We start from the raw sequence: 18775 nt of genomic DNA on the forward strand, positions 1-18775 counted from the left end.
AATTTTTCATAGAAGTAACAATTTTTTCGTTTGTGATAACATCTTTTCTGCCAGAAGTAGCAAGTTTTCCTTAACACTAAAAAATTTTCTCATTGAAGTAACAACATTTTTCCTTAATACTAACAAACGTTTACTTAACACTATCATATTATCCTAGAAGTAACAGGTTTTTTTAACCGTAACAAATTTTCTAATAGCCCCAACTTTTCCACCAAAGATAACAAATTTCTCATAGAAGTAACAATTTTTCGTCAGCGATAACAAGTTATCTGTTAGAAGTAAAAAGTTTTCTGTCATACATACAAAATTTTTCGTAGAAGTAACAATTTTTGTGCTTATGATAACAAGTCTTCTGTCAGAAGTAGCAAGTTTTTCTTAACATTAACAAATTTCCTCTTCGAAGTAACAACATTTTCCCTAAATACTAACGAACTTTTAATTAACACGCTCAAATTTTCTTATAGAAGAAACAACATTTCTTCTAATAGCACCAAGTTTACCGTCAAAGGTAGCAACTTTCTCATAGAAGTAAAAAAATTTATCAGTGATAACAAGTTATCTGTTAGATGTAACAAGTTATCTGTCATACTTACCAAATTTTTGTTAGGAGTAACAATTTTTGCTTATGATAACAAGTTATGTGTCAGAAATAGTAAGTTTTTTCTTAACACTAACAAATTTTCTTAAATACTAACAAAATTTTACTTAACACTATCAAATTATCCAAGAAGTAACAGGTTTTTTTTTAACAGTAACAAATTTTCTAATAGCCCCAACTTTTCCATCAAAGATAACAAATTTCTCATAGAAATAACAATTTTTCGTCAGCGATAACAAGTTATCTGTTAGATGTAACAAGTTTTCTGTGATACATACCAAACTTTTCTTAGAAGTAACATTTTTATGCTTATGATAGCAAGTCTTTTTTAAGAAGTAGCAAGGTTTTTCTGGACACTAAAATATTTTTTATTCGAAGTAACAACATTTTCCCTTAACACTAGCAAAATGTTAATTAACACACTTAAATTTCTCATAAAAGCAACAACATTTCTTTTAGTAGTACCAAGTTTTCCGTCAAAGGTAGCAAATTTCTCATAGAAGTAAAAAAATTTTATCAGTGATAACAAGTTATCTGTTAGATGTAACAAGCTATCTGTCATACATACCAAATTTTTCTTAGGAGTAGCAATTTTTTTGCTTATGATAACAAGTCTTGTGTCAGAAATAGTGAGTTTTTCTTAACACTAACAAATTTTCTTAAATACTAACAAAATTTTACTTAACACTATCAAATTTCTCTTAGAAGTAACAGGTTTTTAGCAAGTTTTCTGTCAAAGTGATTTTTTCTCATTGTGAAACTTATTTTTTTATGGAACATTTTGTGTCCAAAAAAAGGCCTTTAAGGACAAAAATATTCCCCGTAAGAGAACATGGTTATCATCTAGGGTTTATGGGATGAACGAACAACTGATGAAGCCGGTGTTCAAAGAAAACTATTACTACTACCCCAATCATAAATTAAACGAAAATGTTTTTACATCGAAAATTAAAAACATCTTAAGACCATAAAAATTTTTATCGTAAAAATGACTTGTAAGAGATCCAAAATGTATCACAAAAGATAGTATCAATAAAGACACCTACCGAATCTTTCTAGCTTCGAAGAAGACTAGATATCAAATATGATATCCGCTGCACCAAGGGTACCACCACCTGGGTCACCAATAATATCTCTAGCTATCTCTTTGGAGGGTAAACAGACCCAACTTGTCGATATGATAGTGACGTTATTTCTCGCGCTTTTTTCCTACCCTGCTTGGGTTCGAGGAAAAATAATCTACACGGTTATAGAAAATAGCTCACATGTATTCATCTAAAGGTGACTTGACAAACACATCTATAAACTCCGAAACTAAAACTCGACTCAGACTCTGAAAATGGAATAAAATAAAATAACCACTTCTGTACATAGAACTTTTTGTAGGCGTGGACCCTGGCCAATCCTATAAATGAAAGCTACAAAGTCAAAGGCATTTTGAATATCATTAACTATCAATGGCCAAGTCTGGGAAGACAAAAATAGAATTTAGCTTGAAAGTTTACTTATTGCAAAACTACTAGGTTAGCAACGGGACTTTAACTTATCATTGAAAATTATGTTATAGGCAAATCTAAGGAAAAAAAAGAATTAGAGGTGGAACCCCAACACTTGTAGTTTCTAAACGTGAAGCGTTTTTTTTTTATGTGCTATTAACTATCCAAAAATTGTTGGAAGACAGTCATAAGATGAAAAACTGTGGCGTACGCTCTTTTGGGAACATTGGAGAATAACTGTTCTCCCCCCCCCCAAAAAAAAAAAATTCAAAGGGCTTAATGCCACCAGGGCTTTATGTGGAGTTTTATAATCTGATCTTTGAACTTATTTTAACAGAATGGATATCTAAAAAATTTGATCGGATGGATTTGCGGTGTAAATTTTTAGATTGCCAATTTGTTTGAAATAGTCTAACGATAAGAAAAAAAAATTCGGGTCAACATACTATTATTGTGTGTCACTGACCCTCTTATTTTCTTCTTCATAACATAATACGGTGAGGCTTTCCGCAACTGAAAAAATACATAATTTATGGTAAATCAACAGTCGCAGCTGGTGCTTCTGGTGCTTTTTTCTGGGGGGATGGTGCCATCCCCCCAGAAAAAAAAACAGCTAGTTTTCCAAAATTTCTGGGCACTTCTTATTCAAATCATCATATAAATTTGTTTTTCTATTATTGCCCCCCACCCCCCAAAAAAAATCCTATGTACCTATGTACAAAAAAATCCTAAAAAAAATTCACCAGAAATTTTCTATCCAAAATAAAACAGCTTATTGAGAACTGACGCAACATAAACACGTAATCTAATATAGTAAGTTTCACTAAGCACTATTGAACTCAATTCAATAATTACAATAGCCTGTTGAACGCCCAAAATTACAAAAAAAAACCATAAAATTGCAACAAAAATTTAGAAGAAAGCATTAAAAATTCAACTTCTTCACTGATTGTGTTGTTCCTCAGTGGAACTCACTTGGCAAATCTACCATGTCAGCCAGATAAGTTGACAGATTCAAGATTGGTGTTAACCATGATTGGAGCAGCAAGTCATGGAATACACCGTGGGATGAACCAGTATCATTCAGCAAGGTGGACAATGTGGAGAAAGAAATTGCATTATACAAATCTTCTTTTTTTCCATGATCCATATTGACCGCTTGAAGGACAGGGGGTAGTTTTGTCCCCTTGATCCAGTAATTAGTGGTCTTGGTGATGATGATGGAGAGAAAGAAGATGGATTATCAAAATCTTCTTTTCTCCCATACTCCACGTTGAGTGTATGAGGCAATTTCTGTCCTCTCGGTCCAACTGGCCGTGGTCCTGGTGATGACGATGGAGCGATAGAAGTTGCAATATCCAGTTCTCCCTTTCTTTCCATGTCCGACAGAAGTGCTTTAAGTTCCTCTTTAGTTGGCTTTTTTGGCTTAGCTGCGCCCTTTCCACTGCCTTTTTTTGGCCTTCCAGGGGAAGATTGGGTCATGCTAACATTGTCTCGCAGGGAATCCAGTCTGCCTCGACCAGTAATTGACTGTTGAAGATGAGGTGTAGCAGAAACCTTATCAGCTGGCAAGGATATCATAAACTCAGCAACCATCATTTCGTCGTAGTTTCTGCTGGTAGCTTGAGCAACCATTCGCCTATAATAAAACAAAATGTAAGATTTTCGAAAGAAATACAAAATAAAGGCACAAACAAATTTTAGTTATGTTATGTTAACAATATCTTTTGGATGAAAGGATGGACACTCTGAAATTGCGCATTAATTTGAAATTCCTGTCACGTAGGGTTGAGACTTTTAGGGAGAAAAAGCATTTTTGTTAATCGTACATCAGCAGAACATTGGTACAGTACAATCTTGTTGCCATGTTTAGTATGAAGGCGTGTGACAATAAAAGTCAATTTAAATATAAAATTTAAATAAACTTTTTATTAATATAACTGGTTTTCATATTAAATGAGACATCTATTGCGGCGAAAGACATATAAAGATATTATCTGCTAATGTGTTATTTCTTTGTGCACATTGTTTTTTTTTATAAACCGGTTTTCATACAAATTTCAATAAAAAAGTTTTTTTTTTATTAATATAAAAACCGTTTTTAGTTTTAAGAACACTATTAAAGGCAAAGACATTATAAGCATACAGACAGCTAAAATTATAAACATACACAGCTAATGTACCATTTTTTGTACAAATAGCACCTTTTCTCTTCTTAATGCCAGGAATATCAAGTCAAATGGTACAAAACATGCGTACCCCATCAATATTTCATACATTCGCTTGAACATGAAAATACACATTTTATTACCAAAGAAACTTGTTCTTGAATTTAAGTATAAAACTGGGATTTGACCAAATCCTAAATTGAAACCAACCATTTAGGCATGGCTCTATTAAACTATTCAGGTTATCAGGTTGGTTATATTGCAAAGAAGAGGCAATGTGGACTTGTGTACACACAGTTCAGACATCTATCCATAAGGCATCTTTTTTAAAACACCAAAATGTCATTGCCTTTACACTATTTCCCAAGCGATTTTTTTCTTTTAGGTAAATACTTTTTTTTGGCTCGAGAAAATGATCATTCAGTAGGATAATGAACAACATAACTGTACAAATAAAATACCTTTAACGTCATGAAAAGTCAATTATTTTAGTTCACACGTCGTAAGGGAATGGGGTCCAAAGAACTATAGTTCATTGTGATTTTTATCCTGATTAATACACAGAATGACTCTAGCCTCTTTTTGCTTTGCACGGCTGGCTCTCTAAATATGCTTATATTTATTATTTTAGGATCTGAGTTAAGCACTCAAGACAAATTTCATTAGAAAATTACACAAATTTAACAAATGAGAAGGAGGGAGACTCCCTTCCCAGATTTGTCTAAAGACTCCTACCTTGAAAAAGTCAAACTGCAGTGGGCAAATATGCAGGATCCTCCCTCCCCCCTCATCCAAGTAACAGACCAAATTCCAGAAGGTCGAGTAGTTGTACTCCTCTTTCTTTCAAAAAGTCACATATTTAAATATAAACATGTGGAAATACGAAATATTAAAAATATGAAAATTTAACCACATTATTTAGCCAAAATTATAAGAAACTGTTACACGTTTTAGACAAAGTATTTGAAAAAGATGTGAACCTGCTAACTTGTTTCTGTTCTAGGTTTTTGTTTCATTAAAATATAATAAATTACCCAGGGTCCATACATTGACTCATAGAGCTTAAAACAGCAAGGTAGTTGATACTTAACGTTATCGAGGGACGAGAAAATAGTCACCATATTCCTTTGTAAAATGCAATAAACTAAAATCAAACTGCAGTGGGCAAATATGCAGGATCCTCCCTCCCCCCTCCCTATCCAAGTAACAGACCAAAGTCCATGCGTACACGCTGGCAAAATCATTTCTGTACAGTTCTGAATAGCTATTATTCATTGGAAGCTCAAATTTGTCAAGTAGCTGTTCTCTTCTTTCTGTCAAAAAGTCACACATATAAAAAAAAAAAAAAAAAAAAAACATGGAAATACAAAATATTAAAAATATAAACCACATAATTTAACCAAAATTATTTAAATTGCTAAAAGACCACAAAAAAGGAACTTACGTTTCAATGTTGATTCTGTCGAGTTATTGTCGAGTTATTGTGAGGTGTGTTCATGATTTTCTACTGAATGCCAGGAGCCTTCTCATCTTTGGTCATTTCTATTTGTCCCATGTTCGTAGTCATCGAAGTATGTTTTTCTCTCTGTTGCTTATTTTTGTTTTTATTGTTTTCTTTGTGATAGATTATAAATAGAATGATGACGAAAGACCTTTGCATCTCAATGACTCGAAAACTTTTCTTGAACCTTATTTATGCTACAGGTCTATTTCTAAAACTTGCATTTTAATAATAAAATGTTCATCAAAGTTTTCAGAGGAGGAAAGGGTGAAGGTAGATACCGGTTATTGAAAAGACATTCCAAGGAGACAATTTAGACTGTATCCCTTCTGAAGAGTTTTAGTCACCTAAAGTATTTTCCCTTTTTGTAACAAAATAAATTTTTGTGAATTAAAGAGCTTCACCTCACAACAGGTTCTTTACAGTCATGAGCAATCATAAAAAAGGGAAGAGACATCCACAATAAATGAGACATCTATTGTGGAGAAAGTTCTTTGTCAGAGTTCAACCTGTCAACACCTCTCTAAGTTCAAAGCTACAGTGATTGTGACCTTTGTCCAAATGGCAAAACAAAAACAATACTGTCCAGAATGCAGACTACGAGTTACTTCGAACACAATCAAATGTGCAAATTGTGACTCTTGGTTCCACGCAGGGGCCGAAAAGTGTGCCAGGATAGACATTACTAATTGGAGTAACTCCTGGATGTGCCTTGACTGCTCCACTAAATCCAAGGTAAACCTTACTTCTTCTCCGGGTCTTTCTGTACCCAGTTCTGGCTTCCCCCGAACGCCTCGTACCCCAGTTGAAAGAAAAAGAATTCTTAGCATCCTAAGTGACCTAAGCAGTCCTACTCCTTATCCTGACCCTCCACACAGCCAGCTTTCTGTTTCAACAGAAAAATCAAACAAGCCCCAGGAGGCTAGTTCAGTTGGTCCAACAATTTTACTTGCCCCACCCCAGTGCCAAGTTCTTGAAGTCCTTCCCGAAGGTCCAACGCATGTATCATGCCAAACCACTGAATGCAGCATGGATAAATATGTTCAAACGGACAGCGTCACGACATCCCCCCCCATCACAAGCAGATTTTACAAAAATTTTGACTTTAAAAGAAAAGCTAACGGATGTGTTAATGCTAATTAGAGATTTTTTGTCATTTTATGAAAATGATTCAAGAAGTGAACTTTCAAATTATTCCATCACAAACAAGGTAAATAACACCTTAGATTTTCATCATCAAAACAGTGCATTGTCCCCAAGCTCAATGAATATTAATGAAGGAAGCAGAGGATTAAGTTCATCAACTTTAGCATTGTCCCCAAGCTCAATGAATATTAATGAAGGAAGCAGAGGATTAAGTTCATCAACTTTAGCATTGTCCCCAAGCTCAAAGAATATTAATGAAGGAAGCAGAGGATTAAGTTCATCAGTGATTCTGAAGTGATTCTGACTAATAATAAGAACTTATCTGCAAATAAGAGCAAATGTGCTAATATAATTTTAGCACGTATTTGCAAATTAGGTAATAAATGTCATTTTGAACATTATCGTGCTCCGAGCAAGCTGCAGGAAAAAAGTATTCCTGATAATAGTGTTATAAAAAATTGTAAGTTTTTTAAGCAAGGCAATTGTAAATTAGGTTCAAAGTGCCCCTATAATCATGGATATATTACCCGTAACTTCAAAAAACAAAATGAAGCCAGTCCAAGAGTTTGTTCTCAATTTTTATATAACAAGTGCGACCAAAAGAAGTGCTCGTTATTGCACTTATGTCGTTTTTACCTCACTGGCAAGTGTATTAAAACAAAGTGTAATTTTGACCACGTTCCTTTATGTAAGTTAGCATCAAGTGGGCGTTGTTTTGGGTGTGATAGCCTGCATATTTATGTCCCCCCTTCCTTTTTACGAAATAAATCGAGCTGCAAACAAAAAACAAGTGCACAAACTTGGGCAGTCCCAGCTGTTACCAGTCAAGGTAACAAGGTAACCCAACGTTTTTTAGGGCGACGCCGAAAGTATTCACGACCCCCCCCTCCCCTAGTTCGTCTTCCATTCGACTTTCAGTCTTATCCCCCTGCATACCCGATACAGCGCAGTATACCTCAGGAACCCATCCCTCGAAACAATCCTCTGCCCCATGTACTTACGCCTGCCCTGTCAGTCCAACCCCCACAATCACTTTACTCAATTCGGACCATCCCCAAACCCCCCTTACTCATTTTCCTCTCAAAAATCCCCTTCCTTTCGACTCCGTTCTTCTCCGTGCGTCCAAGAAGTTACCGACCGGTTCTGGACTCCATCCGTTATTTGCCGAAACAAACCCACCCCCTCCCCGCTCAGACACCCCCCACCTTACTTCCCTCCCTCAGCATCATCTTGCCCCCCCCCCCCCAACCCCCATATAAAGAACACTCCCAATTTGACTTATTCTCAGATCACCAGGAAACCTTTCTCCCTTCCCTTGCACTTTATCCCCCCCTGGCTACCCTACCAGTATGACTCTGGTTTAAGAGTAAGCAGGCAGAATGATCCACAGGTAACACATCCATGCAGAGTTTCTAAAACTTCAAATAGTAAGACGAATTCCACCGTAGTTCCATCCCAACTTAATAATATTCCCATAATTTGTCTGCTGTCCTCCTTTTCTCTCGAGCCCAGTCCAGTCCTGTCTTTTAATAATGCCTCAAAACCACACCCTTACCCACAGCACCCTTCTCATAAACTTCAACCCCAAATAACTCCATCCCGAATTGAAAAAAAATTCCAATACCCAAATCGGTTTAAATTTCCAACTTTCCTACTTACCAATGCTGAGAGCCTGAATTTTGACAAAATTACCGAACTCGAGGGTATCTCTGAAATTCATAAAATTAATATTATTGCTGAGACAGAGGTTCAGTTCCAGAACCCAGATTTCCTAAAAATCAGCAATTATACTCAGTTTATAAGACTTCGCCCTCCCGATCACCCTCTCAGGAAAAAAGGGGTGGTATATTATTTTTTGTCCGAGATAACCTCCAACCTAAACTCATCCCCACCCCCAACTTATCAGATTATGATGAAATTCTATGGCTGAGCCTTCAACCAAAAGTACTTCCCCGCCCTTTCAATTGAATTGTATCCGCCGTCTTTTATCATTCCCCTAACCAAAGTATTGACCAGAAACGCAAATTTATCCAACAATTTCTTATAAGTGCTGACTTTGTGTTATCAAAGTATCCGAACGCTGGAATTTGCTTACTTGGCGATGCGAATGACCTGAGGATAGACTCTATCTGCACCTCTCTTAATATTAAACAACTGGTTAAAATATCTACAACAAAAGGTAACACCTCTCTGGATGTTATTTGTTCAATTATGAGTAAGTATTATAACTCCCCGCAAGCACTGCCACCACTAGGAGGCAGTTGCCACCATTGTCTTCTTTTTTCTCCCTCCTCAGCCATTGAACATTTCTTTATTACCTCCATTGGGGTTTGCCATCCCCTCAGTGACACAGGACTTTTTTCTTTTGGATCATGGCTGACCAGTGAAAGTTAGTCAGACCTTTATAATTCTAATAACCTTGATGACAAAATTTTGATTTTTCACAAAAAAACTAATTGATTCCTACTCATTACTTTTCCCAGAAAGAAAAATCAGAAAGTGCTCCAGTGATAACCCTTACATAAATAGTCACACAAAAATTTTAATCCGCAAGAACATAAGCTTATTTAAGAGGGGTAATTTAGCAGAAGCAACTAAGTTAAGAAAGGAATTAAAAAGTCAAATTATAAAAGCTGCCCGATCCTATTATAAAAATAAAATAAAATAGTTTTGCCATGATAAACCAAAGAATTTGTACTCTGAAATTAAAAACTTTCCGGCAAGAGTCAAGAACAACTAAATTCTAATATAAATGAACCTCCAAAGACCACAGCTAATGACCTCAATAAGTTTCCGGCTTCTATTGTCCAAAGTCTCCCACCACTATCTTACGAATTTCCAGATGTTCCTGTTCCTTTTTCACTCCCACATATTTCTCCACTTGAAATTGAAAAACTAAAACGATCAAGCATTTGCCCTTTAGACATTCCTGTTCCTCTGATTAAAGCTTTCAGTGATTACCTCTCAAAACCCCTATCCACCCTGTTCAATGAAATTACCGAATCTGGACAGTTCCCTCAATATTGGAAACAAGGCTTTATTACCCCAATCAAAAAGCAAAATGGGAAGCCTGGCTTTGATGGCATTCGTCCTATTACCCTCACCTCGATTTTTTCAAAATTGTATGAAAGTTTTCTCGCAGACTGGCTTAAGATGAAAGTCCTCCCCCTCATTGATCTTAGACAGTTTGGTAATCGCAAATCCACGTCAACCTCTCATTACCTGATCCATCTTGTTGATACCATGGGTAAATTACTTGAAAAACCTAACACTTGGCTTAATCTAATTTCTATTGATCTTCAAAAAGCTTTTGATTTGATGAACCACAATTTACTCATAGATAAACTTATAAATGAATTTCACATTGAAACTTTCCTTGTTAAGCTCGTTGCCTCTTTTCTTTCTAATAGATCTCAAGCAGGTAAATATCTAAATTATTTCTCAGGCCATCTCCCCATATTCAATGGACGTCCTCGAGTAACTATTCTAGGCCTTCTCCTTTTTTCTCTTAGGAGTAACCGCCTTTCAGCCCTTTATGACAATAGATGTAAATTTGTCAACGACTGGACAGTTTTAGAGATGTTTCATAAAAACATCTTTAGCAACCCATTGGGCATACTCCAAGATATTGCCTGTGAGGCCTCTTCCCTTGACATGACAGTTAACCCTTCTAAATCCGCAATAGTCTCAGTAAGTTTCCTTAAATCCCCTCCCCTTTTTCTTGCTCCTATACCTCCTGAAACCTGTCACATCTCTTAAACTCCTTGGTGTTACAATTTCTTCTAATTTGAAATGGGATGCCCATATAGATAATATCCTACAACAAGCAAACTCCTCGCTTTCCCTCCTTAAACTTTTAAATAAATTCAGTTGCCCCCAATCACATTTACTACAAGTATACATTTCTTTTGTGCGTCCCATATTAGAGTACGCTTATCCTGTGTGGCACCCTGGCCTCTCTAATGAAGCAACACGAAAAATTGAAAATGTCCAAAAGAGAGCTCTAAGAATTATTTTTAAAGAGGGCAAGATACCGTATTTGTATTTGTTAAATATTTCAAACCTAGAGACCCTCGAGAGACGAAGAATTAATTTGTGCCTCCGTTTTGGTAAGTTGGCACTTTGAACCCCCGTACCGCGAACCTTTTCCCTGAATATCATGTAGCCTACCTGACAGAAATCGTCCTCCACGAACTGTGTCCCAGCCTATCCCCACCTTATCTCCCATTCTTTGTACTACCTTGCGGTATAAGAAGTCTTTTATCCCTTTTTTTACCGATTTAATAAATAGTGGTTAATTTGTACATAAATTTTGTCTTTTCTCTTATATAATAAAAGAAAAAGCTCGGTTTCCTCTATACTCTTTTGTTTTGTTCCCTATCCCCTTTTTATGTTGTTTTTTAAACATTTGTTAATGTGTATATTATTTATTTTTTTTTCAGTTTTATCAGTTTTTATCTTATTAACTAGTTGTCATTTTGAAGTTTTTAATATAAGTGACAAAGGAATCATATAGCATTCCGATATTTGATTATTTTTTTTAATTTTTTTTTCATTGGTTGCCAATCTTTAAGTTGTTGTGCTTTTGTTATGATTTGCTTGTTTGTTTGTTTTTTATGGACTTCGAAATTCGAATTCGGCCCTTCAGGGCTTGTGATAGCAATTTCTAGAAATAAATATCTTATCTTATCTAAGCATACAGACAGCTAACATTATAAACATACACAGCTAATGTACCATTTTTTGTACAAATAGCGCCTTTTCTCTTCTTAATGCCAGGAATATCAAGTCAAATGGTACAAAACATGCGTACCCCATCAATATTTCATACATTCGCTTGAACATGAAAATACACATTTTATTACCAAAGAAACTTGTTCTTGAATTTGAGTATAAAACTGGGATTTGACCAAATCCTAAATTGAAACCAACGATTTAGGCATGGCTCTATTAAACTATTCAGGTTATCAGGTTGGTTATATTGCAAAGGAGAGGCAATGTGGACTTGTGTACACACAGTTCAGACATCTATCCATAAGGCATCTTTTTTAAAACACCAAACTGTCATTGCCTTTACACTATTTCCCAAGCGATTTTTTTCTTTTAGGTAAATACATTTTTTTGGCTAGAGAAAATCATCATTCAGTAGGATAATGAACAACATAACTGTACAAATAAAATACCTTTAACGTCATGAAAAGTCAATTATTTTAGTTCACACGTCGTAAGGGAATGGGGTCCAAAGAACTATAGTTCATTGTGATTTTTATCCTGATTAATACACAGAATGACTCTAGCCTCTTTTTGCTTTGCACGGCTGGCTCTCTAAATATGGTTATATTTATTATTTTAGGATCTGAGTTAAGCACTCAAGACAAATTTCATTAGAAAATTACACAAATTTAACAAATGAGAAGGAGGGAGACTCCCTTCCCAGATTTGTCTAAAGACTCCTACCTTGAAAAAATCAAACTGCAGTGGGCAAATATGCAGGATACTCCCTCCCCCCCCCCCTCATCCAAGTAACAGACCAAATTCCAGAAGGTCGAGTAGTTGTACTTCTCTTTCTTTCAAAAAGTCACATATTTAAATATAAACATGTGGAAATACGAAATATTAAAAATATGAAAATTTAACCACATTATTTAGCCAAAATTATAAGAATTATAAGAAACTGTTACACGTTTTAGACGAAGTATTTGAAAAAGATGTGAACCTGCTAACTTGTTTCTGTTCTAGCTTTTTGTTTCATTAAAATATAATAAATTACCCAGGGTCCATACATTGACTCATAGAGCTTAAAACAGCAAGGTAGTTGATACTTAACGTTATCGAGGGACGAGAAAATAGTCACCATATTCCTTTGTAAAATGCAATAAACTAAAATCAAACTGCAGTGGGCAAATATGCAGGATCCTCCCTCCCCCCTCCCCATCCAAGTAACAGACCAAAGTCCATGCGTACACGCTGGCAAAATCATTTCTGTACAGTTCTGAATAGCTATTATTCATTGGAAGCTCAAATTTGTCAAGTAGCTGTTCTCTTCTTTCCGTCAAAAAGTCAAACACAAAAAAAAAAAAAAAAAAAAACAAAAAAACCCAAACAAAAAAATAAAACAAAAAAACATGGAAATACAAAATATTAAAAATATGAACCACATTATTTAACCAAAATTATTTAAATTGCTAAAAGACCACAAAAAAGGAACTTACGTTTCAATGTTGATTCTGTCATCTGTGGAAGCAGGATTTGTACTGTAGCAAGGTGTATGATTGTCATTCATACATTCCTCCTGTCTCAATATTTCTTTTGCCTTCTCAGCACAATCCGGCTTCAAAATAAGTTCACCTGCTTCGTCTAATGTAATATAGCCATATTCCTTTGTAAAATGCAATAAATTAGAATTAAAATAAGCTCAAAAATATAAATTGTTTCCATATTAGTGAATTCTTTTTAGCTGATAAATTTCAAACAAGAGTGCTTTTTTAACAGTGTATCGTATCAATAACGTATATAAGGAGGAGAGTCGTTGGGTCTTCGCGAACAGCTCAACCTTCCTGATATTTTTTCTACATAATTCATGCAATTTGTAAACTTTTTTACCTTTTCTTCAAAAATAAATCCATGAGCAGGTGACTGGCCTTAACTCTTTAAACAGCAATGTGAAGTCACCAATTTCTTGTTTATAATGCAACATTCTAATATGTTCTCGGCATAAAATGCATCTCTGGCTTCAAACGCTTCGTATCTGATTAGATCACACCATTCTCAGTTTTATAATACCCAAAGTTCCTCACCGACTCGCTTTTGCTGGTAAATTCTGGTAAGAGGAAGCAAGTCTACCAACTTTTGTTTAAAATTGTCAAAGTATGTGATGGAAATACAAATATGGATAGGTAAATCCTTTCTGCGGAGAAAGTATTGACTGGTAAATCCAGCTGGAGTTATTGTGAGGTGTGTTCATGATTTTCTACTGAATGCCAGGAGCCTTCTCATCTTTGGTCATTTCTATTTGTCCCATGTTCGTAGTCATCGAACTATGTTTTTCTTTCTGTTGCTTATTTTTGTTTTTATTGTTTTCTTTGTGATAGATTATAAATAGAATGATGACGAAAGACCTTTGCATCTCAATGACTCGAAAACTTTTCTTGAACCTTATTTATGCTACAGGTCTATTTCTAAAACTTGCATTTTAATAATAAAATGTTCATCAAAGTTTTCAGAGGAGGAAAGGGCGAAGGTAGATACCGGTTATTGAAAAGACATTCCAAGGAGACAATTTAGACTGTATCCCTTCTGAAGAGTTTTAGTCACCTAATGTATTTTCCCTTTCTGTAACAAAATAAATTTTTGTGAATTAAAGAGCTTCACCTCACAACAGCTTCTTTACAGTCATGAGCAATCATAAAAAAAGGAAGACAGGAAGAGGCTTAGAGTGTGTGCCGAATATGCACACATTGTGTGCCGAATATGTGCCGAATGTGTGCCGAATATGCACACATTGACAAATATGCACAGGCATAAAAGTTTAATGTTACCATATTCATAACAAAATAAATGATTGTGAATTAAAGACATTTGCCACTCAATAGCTTCTTTACAGTCATTAATGATCATAAAAAAGAAAGAATAAATAAACTTAGAGAAATACAGCCATTAAACTGACACATTGATGAATAAACAGAGATATAAAAATTTGAAGTCACCATTTTACTTACTTATAACAAAATAAAATATTGTGAATTGCCACTCAATAGCCTTATTATAATCATAAATGATCACAGATTATTCAGGATAATATTTATGAGTATCGTAAAACTTTTCATGCATAATATATGAATCCCATCATGAATGTATAATATATGAAATCCACACCCAAATTCAGACAGCTTCGTTTTCAAATCAAAACTAATGTAAACATTACTCAGAAATTTTTTTTTTCTTTTTGTCTCCTGTAGGTGATACATATCTAGTAGTTAATAAAAGCAATTGTAAAGAATTTATAATAAAACTAAATTTACTACTTATGTGTAAATACAGACGGAATATTTTCAGCATACTTTTAATTGCATGAAAAACTAACCAAGAATTTAATTTCGCATGTTTTAATATTCAAAGAGCACCATAAAACACAATAGTAAAGTAGTACTAATAAATATAAATTCATATTTTTACTTCCATACTGTTTGTCAACCGCAAAGCAGAAGCATTAGCAACATTTTAACATAGATGGCAAGAGTAGAAGCTCTAGAGCTGCCACATCCATATAAAATCAAAAATCTTTATACAATAGAACAACAAAGTAATATACAGGAATTTCAGCTTTTAGAGAATGCTTCACCTAAACTAAAACTAAAATAAAAAAATTGCCAATCCAAAAAACATAAGCAATGGGAATTTGGGCTTGCATCTGGGTTTACATCATAGTAGCATTAATATAGTATCAGATTCTGAAATTAAACAGTAGACAAAGGGATATGCTCTATCTTTTTGCAAAAACTACATTTCAATATTCTATCACTGTACTATCCTGGGCGTTCTTAGTATTAGAACGGCTCATTCCAGCTCAATTCTGAAGCATTATTGAGTGCAATAAATGTCATTGACTCCTCAACAGAATTTCTGGTAATTTTTAGGTTTCATCTATTCAATATATCAACTATTTTTCTGTTTAATGTAATTATTCATCTTACTTTCTGTAAGTTTTGATTTCATGTGTTCATTAATAGTAATTTCTGTTCCTTTTAACTTCGAATTACTGTTACCTGATGAATTTGCTAATAATTGAGTGTACCTTCAATTTTGCAATTGACTGGGTGGGAATTTCCCAATCCTTGTACTCAATGCTATCTTCTGAAGATGAATCTTCCATGAGCAATGCTTATAAAAAAAAAGTGAAAAAAAGGATTTAAACATTCTCAAGTATTTTCTAGTCATGCAAACTCTTCTCTTTCATTGGATTTGCATGCACATAAGAAAACTACTACTTTAAGCTTTTTAACTTTGAAAAACTCAGCCTTGCATCTCCGATTTGTTAGTTGTAGAAATTGTGCTTGAAAGTTGAAGATAACCCAGCTCAACCAATTATGCACTAAAGTCATGCAAATTTTGTTTTATCGAAAATTTTGACTACAGGTTGGCTTGAATATAATTTGGGAAAGGGTTGTAGTCAGACGTAGTTCAAGGAATTTAATCAATCTTTCAGGAATGTAACGATTAGTTCATCCAGAGGAGACTCACATAGCCCTTTTTGACACCTTTTAATACTAGATAACAGCTTAGCCTACAAAATAGCAAATAAAAACCTGGGGTTATTTTTGCTTTATTGAAGACAAAATGGAAAGCTTAAGTTGTTGAAGAAGGGACACTTTCCATTTTTTTATAAAATCAATATTTCAATATTCTTTTATTGCACTATCCCATGCCATGTTACTGTTAAAACAGCCCATTCTGCAGTGTTTCTGAGCATGAAAAACCTCATTGGTTGTTGAACAGAATTTTTGCTCACTTTTGGGTTCCATCTATTCACCCAAAGGCCTAGTATGGATAGTATCTGTTCTTTGAACATTTGATGTAATTATGCAGTTTAGCTTATGTTCATTTTAATTTTCATTGGAGTCCTCTATAGTAATTCCTGCTTAAGTTTCAATTTTTGTACTTTTTGAATACTGTTCCTCCTAACTTCAACTTTTATTTTTTTTTTAGTATGTATAAAGTATTTTTTTATGACATCATTATGGGTTAACTGAAGGAATTTTTGTAATTAATCTTTCACTTTTTGCTTAGGATCATAATACTAGACTATAATACATATCCTAGAAAAAATTTTAAAATTCAAATTTGAAGTAAAAAAGAATAGTCAAAATGTTCAATCAGCTGAAATTTTGTGAAGCAACATTCAACAACATGTTTGCTATAAATTTTGGGACAATTCAAGGAGAATTTTTAATTATTATATTGAAAATCTGCATAATTTGAGGCTTTCTGTAACAGTAAGGCCTATCCTACAGACACTCTTAATAGACACATTTTATCAAAAGATAATTTTCGTGTTATCTCTTCTCCAAACTGTTAGTCCGTTAAAATAAATGCATGTCAAGGTCCTAAAAAATGGTTCTGTCTTGTTGTCTTGAGAAAAAAATGATCAGACATGACAATCCATTCAAGCACTGCTTTTCTTTTTCTTTTTTTTTGTCTTCATTAAAGTTCCTCTGGCCCTGCTTACATGGCCTGTAATTTTCAAATGGATCAACAACAAAAAACTGATGTTTTATTGCACAAATGGATGCTGCCAAATTTTTTCTTGATGATTATGTTATATTCATTGAGGTCACCTTGGTCTAGTCCACTTACATGAAAATTTTTAACCGAATTAGAGAAAAACAACATTCAGTTCACTCTGAGGTGTCTGGAATTAATAAAACTTGGAATTAGCTTCTTTAAATGTTTCAATGATATTTCTAGCTATTATAGAGTGGTGCTGCCTAAAATATTGCTTATATGCCTTTTTGAAAACCTGCATGTATACATTTTTTTAATTTAATTGGAACACCCCCTAAACCCTTCCTAGAAGTTTCACCTTAATACTCTAAGCATCATTAGTTACAGTAACTGTAGTGTAGTTGTAGTACTAAAAGTATACACATAGTGCTTTCTGGCTTGTTCAAAATACCCCACAACTTACTCTTAAAGATCTAACTTAATAATATAAATCAGTCTTGGGATATTGCTTTGTCACTTTTTGAAAGTTCACATGTTAATACTTTGTTTTGATTTAGTTCAACGTCTGCCTAAATATTTCTTATATTTGATTACTGAAGATATTGTTATATTCTCTTTGGATTATTGGCTACAAAATGTCTGTCTCACAATTTTGATCGAATATGTTGGGGAAAAGAGGATATCAGGGAGAGGAGGAACTATTTTTGCTCCATCATGCTTGACTCTTAAAATAAAACTAGAAGTATGCATTTCCAATCAAATGAGCCTCCTCTAAACTTCACATGACAACATCTTCATAAAAACCTTACATCCCCCTGGGACATAACTCAAAACCATAATCCCCACACTTTGAGGGGTTGTGTCAACCCCAAAGGCCGTGTTATGAGATCTTTGGACTATTTTTGAACAAATGGCCATCTTAGAATTTCTATCGGATGCATTGGGGGAAAATATGACTTGGGGGGGATATAGCTGCCCTCCAATAAATTTGATTCTTAAAAGTGGCTCTTCAACTTCCCATTTCTAATCCAATGAGCCCTCTCCAAAGTGTCCCGTCTCCATAAGAACCTTAAATGCCCTCGGAGCATACCTTACAACCCTTGCCCTGAGGACCATGAGGGGGTTCTCATCCTCAAAGACATAATTTCTGGACTTTTAAACTACGTCAAACAAAATAACTATTTCGAGATTTTGACTGGAAGTATTTGGAGAAATAATGGGCGTTAGGGGGTGGTTGCTCTCCAATCACTTTTGACTATTAAAGAAGGTACTAGCCCTTTCAATTACCAGCCAACTGAGCCCTTTTCGAACTTTCTACAACAACAAATGGAAATCTAAAAAATTTCTATCAGATGCATTTCTGGAAAATATGACGTGTGTGTGGGGGGGGAGGGGATCTATTTGCCATCTGATCACTTTGACTCTTAAAAAGAGTACTATAACTTCTGATTACCAATCCAATGAGCCCTCTTTGAAGTTTATACAACCACCAGGTCTATAAAAACCTTATATGCCCCCAGGGTGTAACTTAAAACCCTTGACCTGAGGGCTGTATGGGAGGGGGGGGGGGCTTTATCCTCAAAGGCATAATTTCTTGACCTGTCAACTACACTGAACAAAATGGCCATCTCAAAAATTCTTATTG

General features: G+C 34.7%; 1 protein-coding gene across 1 annotated transcript; it reads right to left on the reverse strand.

Moving 5' to 3' along the window:
• Positions 1-1845: 1845 nt before the first annotated feature.
• On the reverse strand, positions 1846-15817 carry LOC148955780 (uncharacterized). Its single transcript, XM_089104232.1, has 3 exons — positions 15704-15817; positions 13122-13288; positions 1846-3733 (listed from the first exon to the last, which is right to left on the reverse strand). Exons 1-3 carry the CDS (start codon positions 15779-15781, stop codon positions 3178-3180), a joined length of 801 nt encoding a protein of 266 aa, XP_088960358.1. The 5' UTR covers positions 15782-15817; the 3' UTR covers positions 1846-3177.
• Positions 15818-18775: the final 2958 nt, after the last annotated feature.

The sequence above is a fragment of the Artemia sp. Qi Xiang Cuo genome, chromosome 2, assembly GCF_049724085.1.
Source record: "Artemia sp. Qi Xiang Cuo chromosome 2, ASM4972408v1, whole genome shotgun sequence".
Classification (NCBI taxonomy): domain Eukaryota; kingdom Metazoa; phylum Arthropoda; class Branchiopoda; order Anostraca; family Artemiidae; genus Artemia; species Artemia sp. Qi Xiang Cuo.